The sequence below is a fragment of the Bos mutus genome, chromosome 11 (genome assembly GCF_027580195.1).
Source record: "Bos mutus isolate GX-2022 chromosome 11, NWIPB_WYAK_1.1, whole genome shotgun sequence".
Lineage (NCBI taxonomy): Eukaryota > Metazoa > Chordata > Mammalia > Artiodactyla > Bovidae > Bos > Bos mutus.
The window spans coordinates 76,057,968-76,071,163 of NC_091627.1; the positions used below are offsets into that span (position 1 = coordinate 76,057,968).

Here is a 13,196-nt window from a genome sequence, read left to right on the forward strand (position 1 = left end):
AGGTAACATTTACTTACCATGATGGGAGTGGACAAGAAACTGGCCTGAATGCTGGAACAGTGCTGTTCAAAAGGAACTTATACAATGACAAAGTATCCTATATTTGTTCTCTCCAGTATACCAACCACTAGCCACATGGAGGTCTCTGGCTATTGATAAGTGCAGCTCTGGACTTCACTGGGTGGATGGGAGTCTGCTCATGGAAGAGACAGGGCGTCCCACACTTGAGGCACGGGCATACAATAAGCCTGCCTGACACTAAAACTGGAGAAGAACCAAGAAACCTATCCTGTTCACACCAAGAACCTTGCACCAAGTAACAAGGAAGAACGATCTACTGCTAAGGGAGGAGTAAGCTTACAGAGAGAAATATTTAACTCCCCTCCCACTTCTAAGCTAAATGTGTCACAAACTGACAGATAAAGGTGGAGCACAAAAGCTAAGAAAAATCACCTGACATTCCAGGCCTCACACTAAATACAAAGTATCAGCAGTCTCTCCATAGTAATGTAAAGACTATGGTATATCAAAGGTAACTATGACAACCACAAAACCCACCCAACTCAACTATTAACTAGATTGATCAATACCTGTCCATACTAACAACCTGACAGGAGTAGAGTCATATCTATTTCTTGATAGAAATATTCTTTACTCCAGTTTCTACCATTTTTTAACAAGCAATGTCTGATATTTAATGCAAAATTATGTGACACACAAAAGCAGGAAACAAAACAATTAACAAAACCAGACTCAGAGATGGTCCAAATATTGAAATTATCAGACAGACACTGTGACTATGATTAATTTGTTTAACAGACCTAGTGGGAAATTTTTAGCAGAAAGTTGGAGACTTTTTAAAGGAAAATGAAAATACTTAAAAAAAAAAATGAAGATTTTATTAGGCTGATCAGCAGAATGGATACAAGAAAGAAAAAAACTGTACAAAGATCAATAGAAATTATCCAAACTGAAACAAAGAAAAAAGAGTAGGAAGAGGGATAGAGCAATCAAGAGGTGAGACAACAGCAAATGGTCTAACATATTTTCATTGTAGGTGGTGAATCACAAGAAATATTTGAAGAGATAATGAGGAAACAAATTTCTAAGTTTAATGAATGACAACAAACCACAGATCCAAGAATGTCAGAATAACCAAGGCAGGATAAAATAAAGAAAAACACACTTAGGCACATCATAGTCAAATTGCTAAAAAGTAGTGATAAAGATAAAAATCTTGAGGACAGTAAGGAAAAAAAAACTACAAACAAAAGAACAAAGAAAAGAATGCCAACAGACTTCTCATCACAAACTATGCTACCCAGAAGACAAGAGAATAATGTCTTAAAAGTATTTAAATAATGCAATAACAGATTTAAATCCAACTGTATCAATTACACTAATGTAAAAGATCCACATTCCAATTTTAAGGCAGACACTGTCATATTGAACAAATAAGAATTTATAAATACAGCAACAAGAACATTACAGAAACTAAAAACAGAAAGTTGGGATATTAAAAAAACTAATTAATTATAATCGAACCACTTTTTTGTATACCTGAAACTAATGCAACATTGTAAATTAACTATACTTCAATTTTTAAAAGTTAAAGAAAATAAAAAGGAAATAATAAACTCCTAATTTATACCTAATTTGTACCTTTAGTAGACTGAACATAATTCTGCTAGATTTATATCAATACTGAAGAAACTTAAAAACATCTGAGATGAAAGCAAATGGTGAATAAAATTAAGTTCAAACTGAAGTAATCTGACTTGACTATTTTTTTGTCTTCCTTTGACTTCCTCATATTTTAAGATCTCCGTCCTATTTTCCCCCACCTCCCTAAATATAGCAACATTCATAAACACTGACCTTGCCATGGCTTCTTTCCACTTTCTGAAAACATTTATTCAGGGACAGATTATGTCGAACAGAATTCTTCCAGCCAGTTGGTGCAGTTGCAAAATATGGGAAGCGGTTCAGAATCCAGCTATAAATTTCTTTGACTGGCAAACACTTATTTGGAGAGTGTTCAATAGCCATATAAATGAGAAGACTAAAGGAGTATGGGGGCTTTGAAGTTGCTGATTTTTTTTCTTGGCTCTGATAGCACGACGGTCCAAAGGATGGCACATCATCTCCTTCTATGTCATACAATGGACTAACAATTGGAAGACCTTCGCTTCCAAAGCTGAAGTTTGTTAGGAGATTAGTACTTTCGTGAAGCCAGTTCAAGTTTGTGAGTTCATCATCTGCTGACTCATTGTCCACTAGAGTGGCCTTTGGCCTGGCAGCATCAACAGCTTCAGGCAAGCTTCCCATTTTGTAAATCTGGCTCAATCCTGCAACCTTTTCAGCTCCTGGAGTTTCAGCTCTCTTTTCTGGAGTCATTCCAATTACTGGACCCATTTACTCTTACAGTTCTGTAACAAAAGAAACAATTATCAACCAATGTTATACTTAAGATTCATAAGCACATGGAAAAAGGAAACACAAATTTAAATATCCCCAAATCAGAGAAATTTTATAATCAATATCCCATATAATATTTAAGTATATTTGCATAACAAATGCTAAAGGTTATAATACAGAATTTATTTCATGTTATTTGAAATGGCTATAAATAAAATGCCCCACTATAGCACAATATGTACAGGTGATATTAATAAAGCTGAATGTATTCTGAATACTTATTACAGTCCCTAGCCCATAATAACTGCCTAATAAGTAATGTGTGCTATTACTAAAAATGAATAATTATATCTTTGAATTCTAAAATTCTATAATCTATTCATCTATAATTTCACTATAATTACAGTGAAATTAACAGTCATACATAAGGCTCAAAATAGATAATAAATTTAAAATAAGCTCAAACAGTAATTCCAAATAAACTTTCCTCAAATATGATTATAATACTATAAAGAAATAATTTCTAATATTTTTATAGTATATCATACTAAAAAGATAACATTTCTTAATCACTAAATTCATTACTAGCAAAATCATATTTACTACAGATTTATTATTATAAATTCCAGTATTTCAGAGAGCTGAAACTCCAGTATTTATTATTGTAAATTCCAGTATTTTAACTCTTCCTTCTATATACTATCTCATCAAGTACTGATGGTGAAAGGTTGACATTCTTAGTCAAGTTTGAACTGTCACTGTATTTTCAAGGGGAGGAAAAAAAGCTGTTTCTAAGCTATCCTTTTTTATTTCTATTCTCTCAATGATTTTTTTTTTTACTTCTGAAACATACTTCAATTCAAACATCTTACTACGGAAGAATAACTGACCAAAAGGGAAAGTGGCAGAACTGAAGTGCCATTTAATTCATTTTCCATGGTTCATCAAGGTAACTCACTTCCGAGTTCTGTGAAAAACCCTCTACGTATACTATTATTCTAGTCAAACTTCTTATATTTATGTAAGTGAAATAAGAGAAGCAACCCCGGGATTTTATTTTATTTAAAACATAGCTGGCAGGTTTCTCTAATTATGAAAACTGGTCAATGTTGGATATAAAACAATCTGGATTCTTGTAGCTATTAGATGTAATCTCAGAATACCCAATTATCAGTAACATCCATCAGCTAATATTTGGGGTATAAGCCATTGTACTAAATACTACATATTGTATCTTAAATGACTATCAATTAAAATGCATAAATTTTATTTACACTATTACTTAGTTCTACATATGGTCCTTTTCCTCCCACTGTGAATCCCATGATAAGAGTCTTTAATACATCGTAACAAAACATTGGGCATAAGGAAGCACTCAAATTATAATTTCAAATTGAAATGAACTTATAAGCAACAAATACCAAGTGCTGTGCTACCTGCTTTTAAAAGTTACTTTATTTTTGAAACAAACCATTAATGCTAGGAAATATCCCCACTAGTTACAATAAGAAAGTTGAAAATCCCTGTTATGGAAGCCAAGTAAGTAAACTGCCTATGTTCTAAAGCTAACAAAAAGTGAGGCCAAAATTACAAACTACGCTGAGTTCAAGATTCAAGCTTCTTTGTCCATTCGAGTACACTCAATTTCTTCAGGAACGTTCATTTTTAGCAACACTACTTAAAACAGATACTGTTGACAGTCTCATCAGAAACTAATTCAAATGGTTGCAAATATGTCATCCTCTGAATCACAAGTTTAGAATGAAATCCCATTACTTTAAGATGCAAGACAATACTATGGCAGCAAACATGCCAAAGATTACATAAAGCATTGCTTGCTTGGTTACTTTGCCTCAGTTGTGTTCAACTCTTTGCCAGCCAGGACTGCAGCCTGCCAAGCTCCTCTGTCCATGGGATTCTCCAGGTAAGAATACTGGAGTGGGTTGCCATTTCCTTCTCCAAGGGATCTTCCCCACCCAGGGATTGAACCTGCATTTCTTATGTCTCCTGCATTGGCAGGTCGGTTCTTTACCACTAGCACCACATATAGCCAAGCAAAGTTAAAAAATCAAGTTGAAAGACTGACATCCTCTTAGTTAGGTTTCAGTTGTTACTGTATTTTCAAGGAAAGAAAAAAAGCTGTTTTTAAACTATCCTTGACGAGTACTTTAGAACACCAAGTCCACCAAAATAAATAGGCAAATGACCTTTCCCTACAAATAAGTACATAAATAACAAACATATGTATTAGAAAATATTCAACTTCACTGATTATTAAAAAATACAAAACAAAAATGTGACATTAAGTATGATAATGTACTTAGAGTAGTGTCTGATAAACACAAATAATTAGTAACATTATACAAGTTTTGTTGCCTAATGTCAATGGTTTCATGCTAATGCTCAGTTGTTCACTTTTTGTGAACTCGTGGACTATAGTCCACCAGGCTCCTCTGTCCATGGGATTTTCAGGCAAGAATACTGGAGGAGGTTGCCACTTCCTTCTCCAGAGGATTTTTCCACGACCCAGGGATCAAACTTGCGTCTCCTGCATTGGCAAGTGGATTCTTTACTACTGAGCCACCTGGGAAGCCCTATCACCAACCAATTAAAAAAATTTGTAATAACACAATTTTGGGCAAGGACTTGGGGCCATTTTGAAAAACAAGATGGCAATATGCACCAAGAATCATTAAAAATGTCATATTCTTTGATTCAATGCTTCCACTTATGAGTTACTCCAGTGAAATAATCCTAAATCAGAGAAAATATTCTCTCCTTATCTTTTACACACACACAAACACACGCACGCACACAGATGTTTATCCAGGAATTATGAAAAAGAGGAAAACTATAAAGTTTATATATTTTATTACAGAGAAATAGCTAAGTAAATGAAAGCGCATCTATTTAATATTTAGCAGTCATTAAAAATGAAAATTATGAAGTAAAAACTGAAGATTGTGAAGTAAACAAAAAAGCTTACTAAAAACTGGCAAAAAAAAAGTAGGAAATATACAAGAAGCTAACAGTGGTTTATACAGTGGAAGTGAGAAATAGATTTAAGGGCCTAGATCTGATAGATAGAGTACCTGATCAACTATGGAATGAGGTTTGTGACATTGTACAGGAGACAGGGATCAAGACCATCCCCATGGAAAAGAAATGCAAAAAAGCAAAATGGCTGTCTGGGGAGGCCTTACAAATAGCTGTGAAAAGAAGAGAAGCGAAAAGCAAAGGAGAAAAGGAAAGATATAAACATCTGAATGCAGAGTTCCAAAGAATAGCAAGAAACGATAAGAAAGCCTTCTTCAGCGATCAATGCAAAGAAATAGAGGAAAACAACAGAATGGGAAAGACTAGGGATCTCTTCAAGAAAATCAGAGATACCAAAGGAACATTTCATGCAAAGATGAGCTCGATAAAGGACAGAAATGGTATGGACCTAACAGAAGCAGAAGATATTAAGAAGAGATGGCAAGAATACACAGAAGAACTGTACAAAAAAGATCTTCACGACCCAGATAATCATGATGGTGTGATCACTGACCTAGAGCCAGACATCCTGAAATGTGAAGTCAAGTGGGCCTTAGAAAGCATCACTATGAACAAAGCTAGTGGAGGTGATGGAATTCCAGTTGAGCTATTCCAAATCCTGAAAGATGATGCTGTGGAAGTGCTGCACTCAATATGCCAGCAAATTTGGAAAACTCAGCAGTGGCCATAGGACTGGAAAGGTCAGTTTTCATTCCAATCCCAAAGAAAGGCAATGCCAGAGAATGCTCAAACTACCACACAATTGCACACATCTCACACGCTAGTAAAGTAATGCTCAAAATTCTCCAAGCCAGGCTTCAGCAATATGTGAACCGTGAACTTCCTGATGTTCAAGCTGGTTTTAGAAAAGGCAGAGGAACCAGAGATCAAATTGCCAACATCCACTGGATCATGGAAAAAGCAAGAGAGTTCCAGAAAAACATCTATTTCTGCTTTGACTATGCCAAAGCCTTTGACTGTGTGGATCACAATAAACTGTGGAAAATTCTGAAAGAGATGGGAATACCAGACCACCTGATCTGCCTCTTGAGAAATTTGTATGCAGGTCAGAACAGTTAGAACTGGACCTGGAACAACAGACTGGTTCCAAATAGGAAAAGGAGTTCGTCAAGGCTGTATATTGTCACCCTGTTTATTTAACTTATATGCAGAGTACATCATGAGAAACGCTGGACTGGAAGAAACACAAGCTGGAATCAAGATTGCCTGGAGAAATATCAATAACCTCAGATATGCAGATGACACCAGCCTTAGGGCAGAAAGTGAAGAGGAACTAAAAAGCCTCCTGATGAAAGTGAAAGTGGAGAGTGAAAAAGTTGGCTTAAAGCTCAACATTCAGAAAACGAAGATCATGGCATCCGGTCCCATCACTTCATTGGAAATAGATGGAGAAACAGTGGAAACAGTGTCAGACTTTATTTTTCTGGGCTCCAAAATCACTACAGATGGTGACTGCAACCATGAAATTAAAAGACGCTTACTCCTTGGAAGCGGAGAAGGCAATGGCACCCCACTCCAGTACTCTTGCCTGGAAAATCCCATGGACAGAGGAGCCTGGTGGGCTGCAGTCCAGGGGGTCACTAAGAGTTGGACACGACTGAGCGACTTCACTTTCACGCATTGGAGAAGGAAATGGCAACCCACTCCAGTGTTCTTGCCTGGAGAATCCCAGGGATGGGGGAGCCTGGTGGGCTGCCGTCTATGGGGTCGCACAGAGTCGGACACGACTGAAGTGACTTAGCAGCACTCCTTGAAAGGAAAGTTATGACCAACCTAGATAGCATATTCAAAAACAGAGACATTACTTTGCCAACAAAGGTTCGTCTAGTCAAGGCTGTGGTTTTTCCTGTGGTCATGTATGGATGTGAGAGTTGGACTGTGAAGAAGGCTGAGCGCCGAAGAATTAATGCTTTTGAACTGTGGTGTTGGAGAAGACTCTTGAGAGTCCCTTGGACTGCAAGGAGATCCAACCAGTCCATTCTGAAGGAGATCAGCCCTGGGATTTCTTTGGAAGGAATGATGCTAAAGCTGAAACTCCAGTATTTTGGCCACCTCATGGGAAGAGTTGACTCATTGGAAAAGACTCTGATGCTGGGAGGGATTGGGGGCAGGAGGAGAAGGGGACGACAGAGGATGAGATGGCTGGATGGCATCACTGACTCGATGGACATGAGTCTGAGTGAACTCTGGGAGTTGGTGATGGATAGGGAGGCCTGGCGTGCTGCGATTCATGGGGTCGCAAAGAGTCGGACACGACTGAGCGACTGATCTGATCTGAACAGTGGTTTATATAATAACTTGGTAATTTTTTTCTTTGTTATATTTTCCAGTGTTTAAGATGTTTATTACTTTTATAGTTTAAAATTAAAACAATATACTCAAGGCAGAAAAGGTTGTGTTAGATTATTTTTAGTTGTATTTCCATTTCACACAAAACAAAATCACAAAACAGTCAGTCTGATCAAAGGCCTCTAGTCAAGAAACAGAAGCTACCTCTCATATTCTTAGTACAGTTTACTTTGTTACTAAGCTTTTCTGTAACACAATTTAGCTCACTGGTATGTGGGTAAAAGATTTTAGTACAATGTGAGAATCACATAGGTTTGTACATGATTTTTCTCAGCCTATGTCTTTACACTACTAACTAATAAAAGCTAAACCTGAAATAAGCTAACATAGTGGAAAGCAGTAAGCTGCTGATGATACAGAACTGTACACAATTCTCTTTCAACCCATTTTCCTCCTCTTGGCACAGCTTGGCCACATGCATTTTCTAGAAAATACTTAATGAAATCTCCTCTCCAGATCTTTATGCATTTTACTGCCTCCATAACCCTGTAGCTTCAATCTTTCCTTGCACACCCTTCAATCAGGCTATCTTAGTTTTTTTTTTTTTAAATCTCAGGTTGACTGTAATATTTCTTTACTTGTAATAGATTTAATGTATTTTTTAAAATATTCTAGCATTCTTATTAAGATTTACTTCTGTTAGTGTTCTGGTTACAAAGCTTTGCAAGTTTTGGGTGTGACCCATATCACCTGCCCATAGTGTTTTCAGAAATATGTAATATGTAACACTGTAACAAAAGGTCTATATATTCTACACCAAAATCAAGAAAACTTTTAGCTTTAAGTTTTTATGAAACTACTTCTTAAAATGAACTGAAAATATTCAGTAGCAGATAATAATATGCATGGAAGTTTGATTCATAAAGCAAAATAAGTACAGAAATAAAAGGAAATCTGGACTAGTGATGTAATACTTCCTTTCAGTAATCTTTTAAGAACAATACTTCAATCAACCAAATATAATTGTTATACATAATAAATGTCACTCAAAATAGGCAGTTAAGCCTAGAAAATGTGGGATTTGAAAAATATATCCTAGGCTTCCCCTGGTGGCTCAGGGAAAGAGTGGTTAACAGTCTACATGCCAGTGCAGGAGACAGGGGTTTGATCCCTGACCTGGGAGGATCCCACATGTCTTAAGGAGCAACTTAAGGCCGTATGCCAAAACTACTGAGCCTGTGCTCTGGAGTCTTGGAGCTGCCAACTACTTAGCCCATGTGCTGCAGCTACTGAAGCCTGCATGCCCTACAGCCCATGCTCAGCAACAAGAGAAGCCTCTGCAATGAGAAGCCTGCCTGCACACCACACTAGAGAGTAGTCCCTGCTTGCCAAAACTAGAGAAACCCTGCGTGCAGCAATGAAGATGCCGCACAGCCAAAAAGAAAGAAAAATGTATCCTAATTTATTAGGTGTGGAACTAACATAACTCAAATAATGAATACATTCACTATCCGATTTCTAAAACCAAGACACTGCTACAAAAAAAAAAAAAGGAAGTAAATGTACAAGACAATTTAGCAAAATACACATTTCTGACTCTAAATCTACACTTCAGGAAAGAACAGAATTTTCTCTCACAAGGACAATTTTTAAAGTGGAGAGTTCAAATAATCCCAGTATTATTTGAGCCCCTGCCTAGAGTTTCACTGTGTATCGGTCATGCAGTATCTTGAGAAGAGGGCTCAGTATTAAAATGCACCACATTTTTTTCAACTATGCAGCTCATACATCTCTAAAGGTGTCTAACAGGGAACTGCATGTCTGCATATCGTGTTCAATGATACAGTGATACTCAACTTCAGGGCAAGAAAAATAAGATTTCATATTGAAATTCTTAGATCACATCTCAAAATGTTAGAGGAGAGCACTTTTGCTTAGGTTTGTATTATTAATAATACTTGTCTGAGAGGAAATGCTTGACAGAGAATAAATAAGGGAAACCGAGGCAGTGAATTTTCAGTGTTACAAGATGCTGAATTAAAGGTATTAGAGATCACACTGAGAGCTTTTTTGTTGCCCAAAATAACTAAGAAACCTCCTAAACGTACAGTGTTGTTTAAAACCACGTAGATTTTTATGACTTAATCTGTTCACATTTTAATTGACTGTATCAAAGACAAAGCAAATGAAATTTTTTTCCTTTATAATTAGAATCCTTGAATATTTATTACTTAGCCCTCTAAATTTTTCACACATCTTACAAAATTGAGTTGTACTGAAGCTTGTTTTCCTGTCCACCAAATTCATTAACATTACTGCAGCAGTAATTCATTCATTTTTTTTACAGATGACTTACATTCTACTTTATGAATATACCACAATTTATTACACTCTTTAGACATTTATGTTTATGTTCGGGGCTATTACAAGTAGTATTGCTAAAGAATGAAACTGGACCACTTTCTAACACCATACACAAAAATAAACTCAAAATGGATTAAAGATCTAAACGTAAGACCAGAAACTATAAAACTCCTAGAGGAGAACATAGGCAAAACACTCTCCGACATACATCACAGCAGGATCCTCTATGACCCACCTCCCAGAATATTGGAAATAAAAGCAAAAATAAACAAATGGGACCTAATTAACCTTAAAAGCTTCTGCACATCAAAGGAAACTATTAGCAAGGTGAAAAGACAGCCTTCAGAATGGGAGAAAATAATAGCAAATGAAGCAACCGACAAACAACTAATCTCAAAAATATACAAGCAACTCCTACAGCTCAACTCCAGAAAAATAAACGACCCAATCAAAAAATGGGCTAAAGAACTAAATAGACATTTCTCCAAAAAGACATACAGATGGCTAACAAACACATGAAAAGATGCTCAACATCACTCATTATCAGAGAAATGCAAATCAAAACCACTATGAGGTACCATTTCACACCAGTCAGAATGGCTGCGATCCAAAAGTCTACAAATAATAAATGCTGGAGAGGGTGTGGAGAAAAGGGAACCCTCTTACACTGTTGGTGGAAATGCAAACTAGTACAGCCACTATGGAGAACAGTGTGGAGATTCCTTAAAAACTGGAAATAGAACTGCCTTATGATCCAGCAACCCCACTGCTGCTGGGCATACACACTGAGAAAACCAGAAGGGAAAGAGACACGTGTACCCCAATGTTCATCGCAGCACTGTTTATAATAGCCAAGACATGGAAGCAACCTAGATGTCCATCAGCAGATGAATGGATAAGAAAGCTGTGGTACATATACACAATGGAGTATTACTCAGCCATTAAAAAGAATACATTTGAATCAGTTCTAATGAGGTGGATGAAACTGGAGCCTATTATACAGAGTGAAGTAAGCCAGAAGGAAAAACATAAATACAGTATACTAACGCATATATATGGAATTTAGAAAGATGGTAACAATAACCCGGTGTACGAGACAGCAAAAGAGACACTGATGTATAGAACGGTCTTATGGACTCTGTGGGAGAGGGAGAGGGTGGGAAGATTTGGGAGAATGGCAATGAAACATGTAAAGTATCATGTGGGAAATGAGTTGCCAGTCCAGGTTCGATGCATGATGCTGGATGCTTGGGGCTGGTGCACTGGGACGGCCCAGAGGGATGGTATGGGGAGGGAGGAGGGAGGAGGGTTCGGGATGGGGAACACATGTATACCTGTGGCGGATTCATTTTGATATTTGGCAAAACTAATACAATTATGTAAAGTTTAAAAATAAAATAAAATTGGAGAAAAAACCAAAAAAATAAAATAAAATAAAATAAAATGCAAAAAAAAAAAAAAAAAAAAAAAGTAGTATTGCTATAGACATCCTTGTTTATATCCCTTGGAACACAACTGTAAACAAGTTTTCTGAAATTCTAAAAGCACAATACATGTGAAGCAGCAGAGTCACTGGGTCAGAGTATTCTTTTCTTCAACTTTAACTGCTAAGGACAGATTACTACCAGGAATGTACAAGTATACTGTTTGCTCCATGAACCCATCAAAAAAAATTTTTGCCAACCTGATGACTGTGAATTTGTATCTCCTTGTGGTATAATTTGCATTGCCCATATTATTAATGGAGTTGACTATCTCTTCACATACAAAAAGAAACCTAGAAGGCAAACGTGTGTGTGTGTGTGTGTATATATATATATATATATATATAAAATTTTTGTGTGTGTGCCCCTTTCCATTAAGTGTCTACTGAAGCCATTTGTATTGTTTGGATACTAATTTTTATATGTAATGCAAATATCTTTCCCTATTTATATGGCTTGTCTTTTTGTTGCCTATTAATGAAAAGGTTCTCAACTTTAACAGGGTGAATTAACTCTTTTCTTTATATAGTTACTATAGTGTTTCTCATTTAAGAATTTCTTCTGTATACAAAATTCATAGAAGTTTTATCCCATACTGTCTTCTATATGTATTATAGCTTTTACCTTTCACATTTAAGTCTTCAGTTTCACCCCCAAAATGTATGGATGTATTTTTTTAAATTCAATTTCATTTTTTACATATGAATACACAATTGTTCCAGCATCATTTACTAAAAATTTTGTCTTTTCTGTTGGGAGAACCAACCCATCATTGGCTCTTAGCACTCTAACATTCTCACTAGGCATGCCAAGAATGAAAGACCTTTATGTGACCCATTTCTCAGGATTGTGTTTGCCACACGCAAAATTGAGGAATGACTTAACACTTTCTAGACAAAGGGCAGCAAGAGTTCCATTAACATTTCCTTTTTCATATGTAAGTTATTTAACAGAATATATTTTAATTTCCATGGGATTTTTTTTCTTATTGATTTCTAACTTTAATGATTTATAGCATACTAACCCTCTGAAATTTGTTGAAACTTGCTTGATGGTCCAGTAGGTGTTGATTTTCATGATGATTCAGCTGATGTTTCTACAGTGATTGGATGCAATATATGTCCATTGGATCAAGCTTGTTAACTACATTGTTTAAGTTTTCTATATTCCTGATTTTTTTTGGGGGGGGGGGCGGTTTGCTCTCTTTACCAATTAATGAGTTAGATATATTACAATCTCCCACTACACTGGTGAAATTTGTCAATTTTTCCTTGTGGTATTAATATATTTTATTTGTGGTTTTCAGTATTAGTTGCATACAAATTTAAAACTTCTATATATTGATGGAGAAGTGAAACATATACTGTTGTGTATCAACTCTTTTATCTCTAGTAATTCTACTTGCCTTAAAAGTCTATTTCAAATGACATCCCCGTTTTCATTTCATTAATATTTGCCTGGAGAAGGCAATGGCACCCCACTCCAGTACTCTTGCCTGGAAAATCCCATGGATGGAGGAGCCTGGTGGGCTGCAGTCCATGCGGTCGCTAAGAGTCGGACACGACTGAGCAACTTCACTTTCAC

At 36.3% G+C, this 13,196-nt stretch overlaps 1 protein-coding gene across 4 annotated transcripts in view; it reads right to left on the reverse strand.

The window, feature by feature from the left end:
• FOXN2 (forkhead box N2) overlaps positions 1-13,196 on the reverse strand; it is a 60,889-nt gene that overhangs the window by 24,136 nt on the left and 23,557 nt on the right. For all 4 annotated transcript variants that reach the window (XM_070379615.1, XM_070379612.1, XM_070379613.1 and 1 more), the window contains one exon: positions 1,879-2,429. In XM_070379615.1, coding sequence (XP_070235716.1) covers positions 1,879-2,415 — 537 coding nt within the window. In that variant the 5' untranslated portion in view covers positions 2,416-2,429. The remainder of the gene's footprint in view (positions 1-1,878; positions 2,430-13,196) is intronic.